Consider the following 14,376-nt stretch of genomic DNA (forward strand, 5'->3'; position numbering starts at 1 on the left):
AGTAAGATTCATTTCATCTTTATCTCTAGGTTGCACATGGGAATACTTCACTAAGTAGTTCTAAGAAAACATATGAACGTAAACTAAAGACATAACATTTTAATATTGAATTAAGATTGAAATAATTAAACATGGCCTGTTATACACAAACATTAAAAAATTATAAATAACTACCACATACATGTTGGTTCATTTATTTAATTTAATTTAATTTTATTTTATTTGTATATTTTTTGCAAAGATTTTATTCCCTTTCCTGTCACCCTTCGACTGTTCCACATACCTTCTTCCTTGCTTCATTGTCTCCCTGAGATGTGCCCACCCCACCTCACTTCCCTACTAGAACTCTAAACTCCCTGGGGACTCCAGTCTCTTGAGGGTTAGATGCATCTTCTCAAACTGAACCCAGACCCGGCAGTCCTCTGCTGTATATGGTGTATGGTGGGGGCCTCATATCAGTTGGTGTATGATACCTGGTTGGTGGTCCTGTGTCTGAGAGTTCTTGGGAGTCCAGGTTCAGTTGAGTCTGCTAGTCCTCCTACAGGGTCACTGTCTTCAACAGCTTCTTCTGGCTTTTCCTAATTCAACCACAGGGGTCACCAGCTTCTGTTCATTGGTTGAGTGCACATATCTGCATCTGACTCTTTGAACCGCTTGTTGGATCTTTCGGAGGGCAGTCATGTTAGGTCTCTTTTTGTGAGCGCTCCATAGCCTCAGTAATGGTGTCAGGCTTGTTGGAACCCACTTTGGGCCTGTCCTTGGACCTTCTTTTCCTCAGGCTCTTCTCCATTTCTATCCCTATGTTTCTTTCAGACAGGAACAATTATGGGTCAGAGTTTTGACTGTGGGATGGCAACACCATCCCTCACTTGATGCCCTGCCTTTCTGCTGGAGATGGGCTCTACAAGTTCCCTCTCCCCAGTGTAGGGCCTTTCATCTAGGATCCTCCCTTTGAGTCCTGAGAGACTCTTACCTTTCAGGTCTCTGGTACATTCTGCAGGGTCCCCCTATCTCCTACCTCCTGAGGTCGCCTGTTTCCATTTTTCTGCTGGCCCTCAGGGAATCAGTCCTTTTTCCCAATCCAATACCTGATTATGATCCTCTCTCTCTCCTTGTCCCCTTTCCCACACAGATCTGTCCAACCCTCCTCCATGTGATTGCCTTCTTCTCCCTCCCAATGGAGATTGAGGCATCCTCATTTGGGTCCTTCAGCTTGTTGACATTTTTGAGTTCTGTGGACTGTATCTTAGGTATTCTGTACTGTTTTTGGTTAATATCCACTTAAGAGTGAGTATATACTATGCATGACATTTTGGGTCTGAGTTACATCACTCAGGGTGGTATTATCTAGTTCCATTCATTTACCTGCAAAACTCGGGATGTCTTCATTCTTAATAGCTGATTCGTATTCCATTGGGTAAATGAACCACACTTCTGTCATGGGACACTTAGGTTGTTTCCAGCTTCTAGCCATCACAAGGCCACTATGAACATAGCAGAACATATGCTCCTGTGGCCTGGTGGGGCATCATTTGGGTATATTCCCAAGAGTAGTATTCCTGGTTCTTCAAGTAGGTCTATTTCCAAATTTTCTGAGGAACCTGCAAATTGATTTCCAGAGTGGTTGTAACAGTTTGCAATTCCACCAGCAATGGAGGAGTGTTTCTCTTTCTCCATATCCTCACCAAAATCTGCTGTCACCTGATGTTTTGATCATAGCCATTCTGACTGGTGTAAGGTGGAATCTCAGGGTTGTTTTGATTTGCATTTCTCTGATCACTAAGGACTTTGAACATTTCTTTAGGTCTTTCTCAGTCATTCAAAATTTCTCTGTTGTGAATTCTTGGCTTAGTCCTATACCCCAGTTTTTTGGAGGGTTGTTTGACTTTTTTGATGGTTAGCTTCTTGAGTTCTTTATATATTTTGGATATTAGCCCTCTGTCGGATGTGGGATTAGTGAAGTTTTTTCCGAATCAGTAGGTGGCCAATTTGTCCTATTGATATGTCCTACAGAAGCTTTCCAGTTTCATGAGGTCCCATTTATCAAGTCTTGATCTTAGAGCACGAGCCATTGGAGATGTCAAGGAAATTTCCCCGTTCCAATGAGTTCAAGTTTCTTTCCCACATTTATTTCTATTAAATTGAGTGTATCTTGATTTGTGCTGAGGTCCTTGGACTTGAGCTTTGTGCAAGTTGACAAATATAAGTCTATTTTCATTTTCTGAATACTGAAAGCCAATTAAACCAGCACCATTTATTGAAGATGCTTTCTCTTTTCCATTGTATATTTTTGGCTTCTTTGTCAAGATCAAGTGTATATAAGTGTGTGGTTTTATTTCTGGGTCTTCATTTCCATTCCTTTGATCAACCCTGTCTGTTTTTGTATTTGGCAGAGCCTCTCAGGAGACAGCTATAATAGGCTCCTGTCAGCAAGCACTTCACTTGGCATCTTCAATAGTGCCTGTGTTTGGTGCCTGTTTATGGAATGGATCCCCAAGTGGGCTGTCTCTGCTCCACACTTTGTCCCATATTTCATCTTGTGAGTGTTTTGTTCCTCCAAAGAAGGACTGAAGTATTCACACTTTGGTCTTCCTTCTTGAGCTTCATGTGTTCTGTGAATTGTATCTTGGTTATCCTGAACTTGTGGGTTAATATTTATTTATCAGTGAGTGCATACCATGTGTGTTCTTCTGTGACTGAGTTACCTCACTCAGGATGATATTTTGTAGTTCCATCCATTTGCCTATAAATTTCATGAAGTCATTGTTTTTAATAGCTGAGTAGTGAAATGTACCACATTTTCTGCATGCATTCCTTGGTTGTCCTTGCCTTAAGTGATAGCAGAAATGAACATTGGTTTCTACCATGTGGCAACTATACTATTGACTGTATTTTTGGACAAATTAGATTACATACTTTATTGTAATCTGCTTTGCCTCAAACTGTACTTTTACCTATTTTCTGTCTGTGACAAGAGAATAGGAATTTATTTTGACAAATATTTTAAATTTGCTTTGCTTATGAACCTAGACTTTAAGAGTTGAGCCATTAGATTCCCTTTATTTAAGTTTGATTTATGTTAGCTTGTATCATGAGGGGAGGGCATCTAAATCGAGAAACCACCTCTTTTAGATCTGCTACAGAAAAGTTGTATGGTATTTCCTTAATTACTGATGCATAGGCAACCAATTGTGGGTGATGTGACTTCTAGGCTAGTGGTCCTTAATTCTATAAGTTTCCTATTTGAATTGAGTTTCTCCTTTGGATTCCCTTGATAACTGTTGACTTGGGACATATATATATATATATATATATATATATATTTGTGTGTGTGTGTGTGTGTGTGTGTGTGTGTGTGTGTGTGTGTGTGTATTTCCATATTAGCCCTCTGTCGGATATGGGGTTAGTGAAGTTTTTTCCCAATCAGTAGGTAGCAATTTGTCCTATTGACTATGTCCTACAGAAGCATTCCAGTTTCATGATCTATCTATCTATCTATCTATCTATCTATCTATCTATCTATCTATCTATCTATCTATCTCTCTCTCTCTATATATATATATATAATATATATATATATTCCCCAAATGATTTTGCTTTGTATTAATTCTGAATTCATAGTTCTTTAGTCAAAATAAATGCTAATGAGTATGCCAGTTAGTTTTAATATCACTTAACACAATCTAGTCAAAAGTGAAGAATCTTAATTCAGAAATTGCCTCCATATGTACACATTGAAGTAAGCTTGTAGGGCATCTTTTAATTATGATTGATGAGGGAAGGCCTAAGCCATTATGAGTGGTGTCATCCCTGGGCTTGTGGTCCTGGTTCTATAAGAAAGCAGGCTGAGCAAATCACGAGGAGCAAGCCAGTCAACAGTGCTCCCCCAAACTCCTGGCTTCTATCAGCTCCTGCCTCCAGGTCACTGCTCTTTTCCAGTTCCTGACCTAATTTCATGTGATGATAAAAATCATCATCATCTTCATCATCAACAACAAAAAATGGCAAAAATCAAAAAACTAAGAACAATTTCCCTATGTTGCTTTTGGCCACCCTGTTCATCACAGCAGTAGAAACTCTTAAGTTTAAAACAATGAGAAAAGGAAGACTATTTTATAGTTTACTTAAAATTCTGCTTTCATCTAAATTATTCAATTTAAGATATAATTGAAACTTCATGTGATATGTAACTTTTTTACCTTAAATACTTTGATTTTATTCGCTTAATATATTTTAAATTTAATGTATTTTGACTTGATTTTACAAAAATTTAAATTATTTACTCATAATATATAATGCCTAACCTTTCTTTCCTTCATTGAGAAGACTCATGGGTCTCAGTGCTGGTCTTATTGGTACATGAAGAATTTGCTTTGGTTGTATAACAGCATTCTGGTAAAATCAAAATAAATTGTGAGCTGTATTAATCATTCCAATCACTTTGATATAAATTAAATGAAGTTACTTTTCTAAAATATTTTTGAAATTATAAAACATACTTTCCAAACTTCCTTATAAATTTAAAATCATAATATTACACCTTCTAAATCACTTAAACTCCATTCTCAAAACATAAAGTAAATCCAACAGTGCAAGGCAAGAAGAAATAAAATTATAGCCAGGGCTTTGGAAGGGGAATTTATTTCATCAAACACAGAGGACAATTATATGTCTTCTATACTAATTTAAAGATATTTAAAGATGCATATTTGATGATGGAAAATGTACTTTGTTTCTTGATCCATTGATTTAACTAGTGTCTGAAGAATACAAACTCAGATATTGTCCAATAACAATATCATGTATCTGGTACTAGCACAAGACCCAGTAGATGCTATTACTAACCACCATTGCTAAATAGTGATAGATATAAACTGAATGCCCTTGGTGAGATAAAAAATAAATTTGGAAACATTGATTATGTTTTCAAGTGTTCAAGAATACGAAACTTTTTAAAAAATTTTGTATACTAGAACAAGTATAAAGGAAGGATAATGAAAGAAGGGGAGGTACAGTTTTAACTAAATTTAAATTCAAAATTCCTAATTAATTAAATATCTTAAAAGTTAACTAATAGACTTTGGTAATCCATTTTAAGTGCACATCCAGAAGATTTTAGTTAGCCTGTGACACACTGTTTTAAAGGAAAATATTAAAATAGAAATTTAAATTTAAATTACGTACAGATGATGGAATGTTTTCATTTCTGTCAAGATTTTTCTGACTTTCTTCTGTTTTCATTTGTAAGTACGCTTCTGTTGAAGTAAATGGTTGTATAGTTATAACAAAAAGAAATATTGTTTCTAAACTAGGGATCTTTAGAGTCATATATAAAAATATTTAAATTTTTTATTATGAAAATAAATTTTTTATTTTCTCATTTTACAGTTCAATCAATCTCAATATTCAACTGCATCTTTACTGATATACTAAGTATATGCAATTAACAAGAACTTGCAAACATGATTGACATCATGAAAGTTTCCTAACCAAGCACAAACATCTGTCAAACATTCGTAAACATATTCACATAGGCAACGTAAATATGTTCAGAAACGTAACTGAAAAATAGGGACTTAAAAGAATCAGAAGCAGTTTCTTATAACCAACCAATAGACAGTAGCAAGGGACCATTATGGATAAATGAGAAAAAGGCTAGAAGAGGAGGGCAACCTCATAGGAAGACCAGCAGGACCCCTGAGATCTCTGACACTGACCTACCAACCAGGAAGTATACACCAGTTAGTATGAGGCCCTGACACATATAAAGCAGAGGACTCCCAGGTTTGGGTTCAGTGAAAAAAAGTGAACTTAACCCTGGATTAACTTGAGGCCCCAGGGAGTGAGGAGGCCTGGCAGGGTGGGGGTGGAGGTGTGAAGATGGGGAGGAGGAATGGGATGAGGAACTGTCAGAGGGCTTGGACCAGGAGAGTTATGACTGGACTGTAAAAAAAGATTAAAGATAATTTTTAAAAAGTAGATTAAAACAAATAGAATAATGTTTAATGTTTAATTAAAACAAGTAAAGTAGAAACAAGACAAAAAAAGCAACCCATGTCATTCTGATATGTAGAAACTATATTTAAATTTGTATATGGATATAAATATGTGCATGATTGTGTAAGAGATATGAAAATGTAAGCAGTTTATAAGAGGAGAAAAGAGATCTAGAGGTAAGAAAAGGAGAATGGAAGTATGTTACAAATATGAGAAAAAAATCAATTAATAGAAATTGTATGGGCATATACCCAAAAGATGCTCCAACATACAGCAAAGACACATGCTCCACTATGTTCATAGCAGCCTTATTTATACTAGCCAGAAGCTGGAAAGAACCCAGATGCCCTTCAACAGAGGCATGGATTCAAAAGATGTGGTACATCTACACAATGGAGAACTACTCAGCTATCAAAAACAATGGCTTCATGAAATTCATAGGCAAATGGATGAACTAGAATGTATCATCCTGAGTCGGGTAACCCAATCACAGAAAACACACTTGGTATACACTCATTGATAAGTGGATATTAGCCCCAAACCTGGAACTAGCCAAGGTGCAATCCACAGACCACAGGAAGCTCAAGAAGAAGGATGACCAAAATGCGGATGCCCCCACTCTTTCTTTAAAGGGGGAAATATCCATAGGACGGGATATGGAAGCAAAGTTTAGAGCAACGACTGAAGGAATGGCCATTCAGAGCCTGCCCCACATGTGGCCCATATACATACAGCCACCTGAAGCTAAAAAAATGCATGCTGAAAGGGACTGGATATAGATCACTCCTAAAAGACACATCCAGAGCATGTCCAATACAGAGGTCAGTGCTAGCAGCACACCACTGAACTGAGAACAGGACCCCCTTGGGGGAAATTAAAGGAAAGAGTGAAAGAGTTGAAGGAACTTGCAACATGTATGAACAACAATCCCAACCAACCAGAGCCTAAACCACTACAGAAAGACTATACATGGACTGACCCAGGGCTCCAACTGCATATGTAGCAGAGAATAGCCTTGCTTGTGCACCAGTGGAAGGGGAAGCCCTTGGTCCTGCCAAGGTTGGACCCCCAGTGCAGGGAAATATGGGGGGCAGTAAGGGAATGGATGGGGGAATACCCATATGGGGGAGAGACGGATAGGGGGTTTATGGACAGGAAACCGGGAAAGGGAATAACATTTGAAATGTACGTAAAGAAATATATCTAATAAAAGAATAAATTATAAAAAATAGGAAAGGGTTGGGGATTTAGCTCAGTGGTAGGGCTCTTGCCTAGGAGGAAAAAGGCCCTGGGTTCGGTCCCCAGCTACGAAAAAAAAAAAAGAACCAAAAAAAAAAAAAAAACCAAAAATAGGAAAAATACTTCATTAGTTAATTAAAAAAAGAAATTGTATCAAAGAAGATTAGCATAAGCAAACTAGAAAAATGTGGGAAGATTCCCACTGGAAACAACAGATAAAAGTGTGTATCTAAGAAACTGAACCCATGAGGGACATTACTTTGTTTGATGTCTAAAATAACCATGCAGATAAATCATGACTTTAAGATGGACCATTTGAGAGATGTCATTTTTATAGATTTCATATAAATCTTTAAAAAGTTGGGAAGCTCATCACGTTCAATTCTGAAACTGAATCCACCTAAATGTGACCATGAATATGAGTGGCATACAGAAAAACAAAGAAGTTATTTAGATGGTAAATGTGTAAAAATATAGTGTAATTTTCAACTTGTGCAACGATTAAAGTATATTTACTGCAAAACACTTAGTGAGAAGTATACAAACATTGGAATAAATGTAAACATAAACTGGGATTCCTTGGTTTCTATATGCTGTCACTATACTCGCCAAATAGGTTGAGGTGAAACCCTGTGAACTGAGCGAGTTCTGTTTTGTTTTTTATTCTCTTTGAGCTTTTCATTTCCATCTCTGAATGTTACAGGGATTCACTTACATTTCAAGAACTGATCCTTCTTTTCTGAAATATTTTCAACAAATAATAAAATGAAATTTATTTCATTTGTAGAGATGATAAATTTCATGCCAAAGATCCTGTACTTTAATACTTTAAATGTACTTTTCTGTGCCTTCAGTTGGGGATCTTTTTTTGTTGTTAATTTGCCTTGTCCAACTTGGATAAAATGATTTTTCTTTGTCTCACAAAATTTAATTTCGTCATGTTTGGTTGTTATCTCTTAAGGGGCCCATCTTTTCTAATGACAGGCAGTAAAGAAGGGGATTGGGTTGGGACAGGGTTGAAGGAAACAGAGGAGTAGATGGAACAGCAACTGTAATCAGGATAAATTATATGAGAAATATATTTTTAATAAAAGGGGGAAAACAAAAATAAATGAAAGTCAAGTGGTGGTGTTTGTAATGCTCAGTGAAGCAAAATTCAGTAGTGTTGAGGTACCCCTTTTCCCCTTTGTAAGTGGCAAATATGCCTGTAAGGTCTATCTTACGTCTTCTTCCGAGGGTCAGGTAATGTCACGTGTCTGCTAAGGCACCTTGTCTATGTTTGAAGCTTACCCTCTGAGTCTTGGAACTCTCTCTACACCTGTGGACCTTTTCCAGTATCAAATCTGCCCCCTATTGTGGGTCGTTAACTTGAGCTGAAGGTGCTGGGAACCCTTTATCTCTTGCAGGCTTAAGCTGGACTTAAGGTCAGTCAGAATTAAATCCGTTTATTGTTTCAGCAATGCATGTTGAATCAGCAGAGGAGTTTGTAATTTCCCAAGCAACTCGGAGCCTCATACAAAATCCCCAAATATCTTAAACCAGTTGCTCAAAGACAATAGTACTGCATAAATTACCTGGTGGGAATTCTTGTTTATGCTTCAGCACTGATACTTCAGATGAAGCAAGAACTTTACTTCCAGTGAGCTGCTGGGTAGGTTTTAAGTTAAAATATTTGATCAGTCTTCTACACATCATACATTTCAAACTTAATAGTCAAAGATGAAAGATCAAATTTTTTACCTTCCGGTCAGGATTTTTCTTATGAAAAGCTAAAAAAAGGAAATAAAATGAATTAAATATATCCACAACTAAAAACTTTTACCTGTCATTCTAATTCGGCATACGTGATAATATCTAGGAAGAGGCAATTCCGTACATGACTTGTATGACTGACCAAGATGTTTATGTTTATCTTCTTTAAGTATAAAAGAATCTGCAATTGGACCCAGGTCTATAGAGTTCTTTGCCTTTCTAGAACTGAGAAGGAAAATAGGAAAAAAAGAAAACAGTCACAGAAAGGGGGAGGGAAGGAGGGACCTGGGTGGGAAAGGAGACAGGGAGGGGAGGAGGGGAACATGATCAGGTATTGAGTGGGGGAACCAGGACTGAAGTCCTGAGGACCAGCAGAAAGAATGGAAACAGGCAACCCTAGGAGGTAGGAGGTGGGGGCGATGTGCTAGAAAGTACCAGAGACCTGGGAGGTGAGAGACTCTCAGAACTCTAGGAAAGACTCTAGATGAAATGCTCTACAGAGGGGTGAGGGAACTTGTAGCGCTCATCTCTAGTAGAAAGACAGTGTGGAACAGAGTAGCTACCCACAGTCAAAAACTCTGACCCATAATTCTTCCTGTCTGAAAGAACTGCAGGGACAGTTATGGAGAAGAGGCTGAGGAAAAGGAGGTCCAGCGACAGACCCAAATTGGGATCCAGCTCAAGGGGAGGTCCCAAGGCCTGACAGTATTACTGAGGCTATGCTATACTCACAAAAAGGGACCTATCATGACTGTCTTCTGAAAAACCAAACAAGCAGCTGAAAGAGTCAGATGCAGATATTTACACCCAACCAATGGACAGAAGCTGCTGACCCCTGTGGTTGAATTAGGGAAACGCTGGAAGAAGCTGAGGAGGAGGGTGACCCTGTAGGAGGACCAGCAGTCTCAACTAACCTGGGCCCCCAAGATCTCTCAGAAACTGGCCACCAATCAGGCAGCATAAACCAGCTGATATGAGGCCCCCAACATATTTACAGAAAAGGACTGTCTGTCAGGTTTAGACTCAGTCAGAGAAGATGCACCTAACCCTCAAGAGATTGGAGGCCCCAGGGAATGGGGAGATCTGGGGGAGTGGGGGTTGGTAGGTGGAGACATCCTTGTGGAGATGGGGGAAAGAGGAATGGGATATGGAACACGCAGAGAGTGGACCGGGAGGGGGATAAAGTCTGTACTGTAAAAAAGACTGAGTAATAAAAGAAAAAAAAGAAAAATTAAAAAAAAGAACAAAATGAATAGTTATTTTTTCTTCTACCTCTGAGGTATTTTTTCATCCTGCTAGCTCAAGGTCTATTTCTCCTGCCTAAGTAAGCTATTTTTTTTCATCTTACAAGATTCTACCTGTCCTATAATCCTGCCCTGCAAGCCATCCTCTCCACCACTTTCATCTTCATTTTCATCTTCTTTCCAAATCTTTGTTTCTTTAACTCCTCAAGTTAGAAATTCTTTGCAATGTACTCAATAATTCAGCTCTTACCTTGAAACTCTTCTAAAACTATTATTCAAACAAAAGATACATAATTTATTACTAACAAATATATTTTATTCCTTGAAATACTTTTGATTATATTTAGAATATATATTTGTAGTATAAAATATTTTATCCTACTTTAATAAGCATCTCAAATTATTTTCTTTCTTGTGTATATTTCCAACCTTGCTCTCCTTCAGTTAGAAGACTCGTGGATCCTGAAGTTATTCCAACTGAGAATTGAGGAATGCACTTAGACTGAAGAGATGTGATGGTGTTCTGGTAAAATCAATATCCAGAGAATTCAATTAATATTTTTAATAGCTTTAAATTAATTTCATATTCTAAAAGAATGTTTTTAAAATTTTCTTTGATATTGGTAGAGATCATCGGATAATGGGAAGCCCCACATTAATGGATTAATCTACATCATACCTGCTACATGTATAATTTATGACACTTCACAAAAGAGAGGAGGGGTCAGAAAGAGTGGAAGACTTGGAATACTATGAAGTCTCTTCTAGAAATATCTGAACCAGGACTGAATTGTCAGTAGCAATAAACATGGTAATATGGGAGTGAGGAGTTTCACTGGACTAGAACAAAGAACTATAGGTAACTAATGACTCCTGGGAAAGGAAGAATAGCCTTATCCAGGGATGGACCTCCTTATTATTTATTTAATACAAATTGGTCTTCTTTGAAGCCATATATACATGACAACAAAAATCCACTCAGAAGGTTACGCTTCTACATTTGTGCATATGTATAGATACATGCATGTGTATGTAACAATAATAAACAAAAAGGCTATCATTTGAGAGGCGTGTTGAGTATATGGGAGTTCAAGTAAGGTAATCTAGAAGAGGCAGGAATAAATAAACAGAAGTAGAAAAGAGAAGTAATTACAAAATTTAATATAAAAGAGACCAGAGGCCCCACATATTATCTAAATTGTGCCAGACATTTATTCACATCTTTTTACCTATAGTTTATAATAATAATAAAAGTGTAGGGTTTGTTTCTCTGAATTCCTGGTTCCTCACACACCTGTCATTAGAGAGACATAGATGATAGAAAGAAATGATTGCCCTCCTTTTTACCCAACATGCTACTCTTTGGGTTTCCAAAGCTGACTCTTTTCCATATGTCCCCCACTATTAAAAAAAAACATTTTAGCATTTAGTGTTGTCACAACTTGACCATACTTCATGTGCAGCACTTAAACATGTATCTGATGACTGGGTATTTTACTAGAGTACAGCATGTTGCCTCATCTGCTGAGCACTGTTTTACTGCTTCTACTTTCTAGACACTCAGTAACAGACAAACAGTCAAAGAAGAGTGAATAGGACAATCTGGTTATGACTTTTGTCAGCTTTGATGGGAATGATTGGTGACAAAGTATCTGATTCCAAAGGATTAAAGTGTCCTGGTCAGTACTTGCTAATAAAGTATTGCATTCCACAAGACCTGCAGGCTAATAGTTCTGTAAAACAAAACTTAAACAGGTTTTAAGTATCTATATATCATAGATCTTTACAGTAGACCTAATATATCCTAATATTAACCATTATTACTACATAGTGCATTAGAGGTACGGCTGATTTTAGTCATTGAAATAAAAGATAAGTATTCAAGTTATTGTTTGCAACATAAAAACAAAAATATTTGTACAATGCTGCTAATGGTTTAAAGTGTTTAGTTATGATGTTTTGTTCCTCTGATATTTTTTAATAGAACAAGGATGAAGTAAGGGAAACATGCTAAATAATAAGAAAAATGGTAGAAAGAAATAATCAGAGAAAACTTTTGAGCTACTGCTGATTTTTAAGAAATTTGAGGATTCTAACAATTCACCCAAATAGAGGCAACCATCTTTTTGAAAGAGCAAGGAGGGATATCTGGAAGGGTTTGGAGATAGGAAAGGAAAGGGAGATATGATGAATTGATATCATAATCCCCCAAATAAGAAACTTTTAAAATTAGATTTCAAACTTTGGGCTTCTTACTCTGAATGTATGTCTAAAAAACTTCATTTAGCCAACATTACATTTTTTTTAAAGTTGAATTAAATCATTACATACAGATGACTGAGTATTTTCACTGCTATCAAGATAATCTTGGCTCTCCGTTTCCAGTTTTATGTCTATATCTGTTGAAAGAAATCAGTGTTTATGTGGTTAAAACAAAGCTGACACAACATTGCTAAAATTAAAATCTTTATAATCTCAGAAAAGATGTTAAAAATTATTTTTTATAGTAAGTAAATTTTAAAGGAGTGTTGAGTTTGCTGGTTGAGGATATATGAGTTGCATGTGAATATGTCAAACACACACTAGTAAATACATATACAAACAAAATGACAAGAAAGTCATATAAGACACACATGAGTAGAAAGCTACTAATTGAACAAACATGGGAATATGGAGTTTGTGTTGGGATGGATATTCTAGAATATATTACATATTTTATGAAATGTAGTCTTCATCCGAGAGGTTAGGAAAATATGGGGAAATATTGCTCAAGATATTTTAATATATGAATTCTTATTGAACACTAGGAGTAATGAATGACGAGTGGCATAGAAATGAGTAAATCACAGATTAGAACACAGATCATGTGGACCTAACTCACAGCATGCATTTACAATGATATTAAACTACATGTCTCTGAATACATAGTTTTCATACCAAGCACAGGAAGCCTCAACAGTCCTGATAAGGAATTCCTTGCCTGGACTTGCTAACTAAATAAGTTCATAGGTATAGATCATACAATATATAGAATTTTTAAAATTTTAGAGAGATTTGTTTTATGCAGATGAGTGTTTTTGCTTGAGCATACACTGTGCATTCTTGGCGAAAGTAGAGGTCAGAAAATGGTGTCAGAGGCCCTGGAGCTGGAGTTACAGGCAGTTACGAACTGCTATGTCAGTACTGGGAACTGAACCTGCGTCTTCTCAAATACCATAAATGCTCTTAGTTACTGAAGCGCCTCTCCAGCCCTAGATAAGCAATTTCAATCCCTGCAAACTTGCAACACTTTCACAGTATGTGCAGGGAAAATGGGCTTCTAAATGAGCAATATGAGCCTCTAGTCACATGAAGGTGGAGATACCTGATCTACGATTGAATAACTTGCTTTGAAATGATGATGCTAGGGCAATATTTTGATAATTTATATCAAAACTTTCCATAAACTATTAAAAACAGAAATTTGGAGATCAGAAGAATTCACAAGTTTGAAATAGTTCTTCCAGAGATTATACTCTTGCGGAATTTACCTGCTGGAAATTCTTGTCCAGGCGTCATGTCTGACACCTCTGTTGAGTCAGAATCTTTCATTTCTGTGGGAGGCTGAAATGGTTTTCAAGTATATATTAAATGAGTATTCTGCATAATATACATTATGAATATAATAATTTAGGAAATAATATAAATTTACCTTCCATTCAAGAAATTTCTTTTGACAACCTAAAATGATATAATCAATAACATATAAATAAACCAAAATAAGTTTGGGTTTATATTCTACCATAGTAAAACATTATAACTGTCTTGGGAAATGAGTATGGAATTTTGACATTTTGATGGATTTTCTCTTTGCTTGTTGCTTTTAGCCTTTCTAGATCTCAAATGTAGAAGAGAGATTGGTAAAATGAAAAGGCCTAGTATTTAGTTAAATGAAAATTTTAATTGATCAGTGATACTATAAAGTCTATAAATAAAGTAAGGGAACCAATTCTCAGTTCAGGTAGAAATCATCTACCTGTGGTAGAAGTCTAACTGTCCAAACTGAAGTAGACTGTTACGACATCTGTCTTAATCAATCACTTCAGAGACATTCACATCAATGTACTGTGCACATCGTGTTGGCTCTTCATACTCAAGTGGCAAG

General features: G+C 36.6%; 1 protein-coding gene across 1 annotated transcript in view; it reads right to left on the reverse strand.

The window, feature by feature from the left end:
• LOC116900944 overlaps positions 1–14,376 on the reverse strand; it is a 176,742-nt gene that overhangs the window by 78,364 nt on the left and 84,002 nt on the right. The window contains 8 exon segments of the mRNA XM_032902585.1: positions 4,305–4,392; positions 5,185–5,255; positions 8,811–8,900; positions 8,985–9,005; positions 10,662–10,755; positions 12,564–12,631; positions 13,763–13,835; positions 13,924–13,952. Coding sequence (XP_032758476.1) covers positions 4,305–4,392; positions 5,185–5,255; positions 8,811–8,900; positions 8,985–9,005; positions 10,662–10,755; positions 12,564–12,631; positions 13,763–13,835; positions 13,924–13,952 — 534 coding nt within the window.

The sequence above is a fragment of the Rattus rattus genome, chromosome 5 (genome assembly GCF_011064425.1).
Source record: "Rattus rattus isolate New Zealand chromosome 5, Rrattus_CSIRO_v1, whole genome shotgun sequence".
NCBI classification, from domain to species: Eukaryota; Metazoa; Chordata; class Mammalia; order Rodentia; family Muridae; genus Rattus; species Rattus rattus.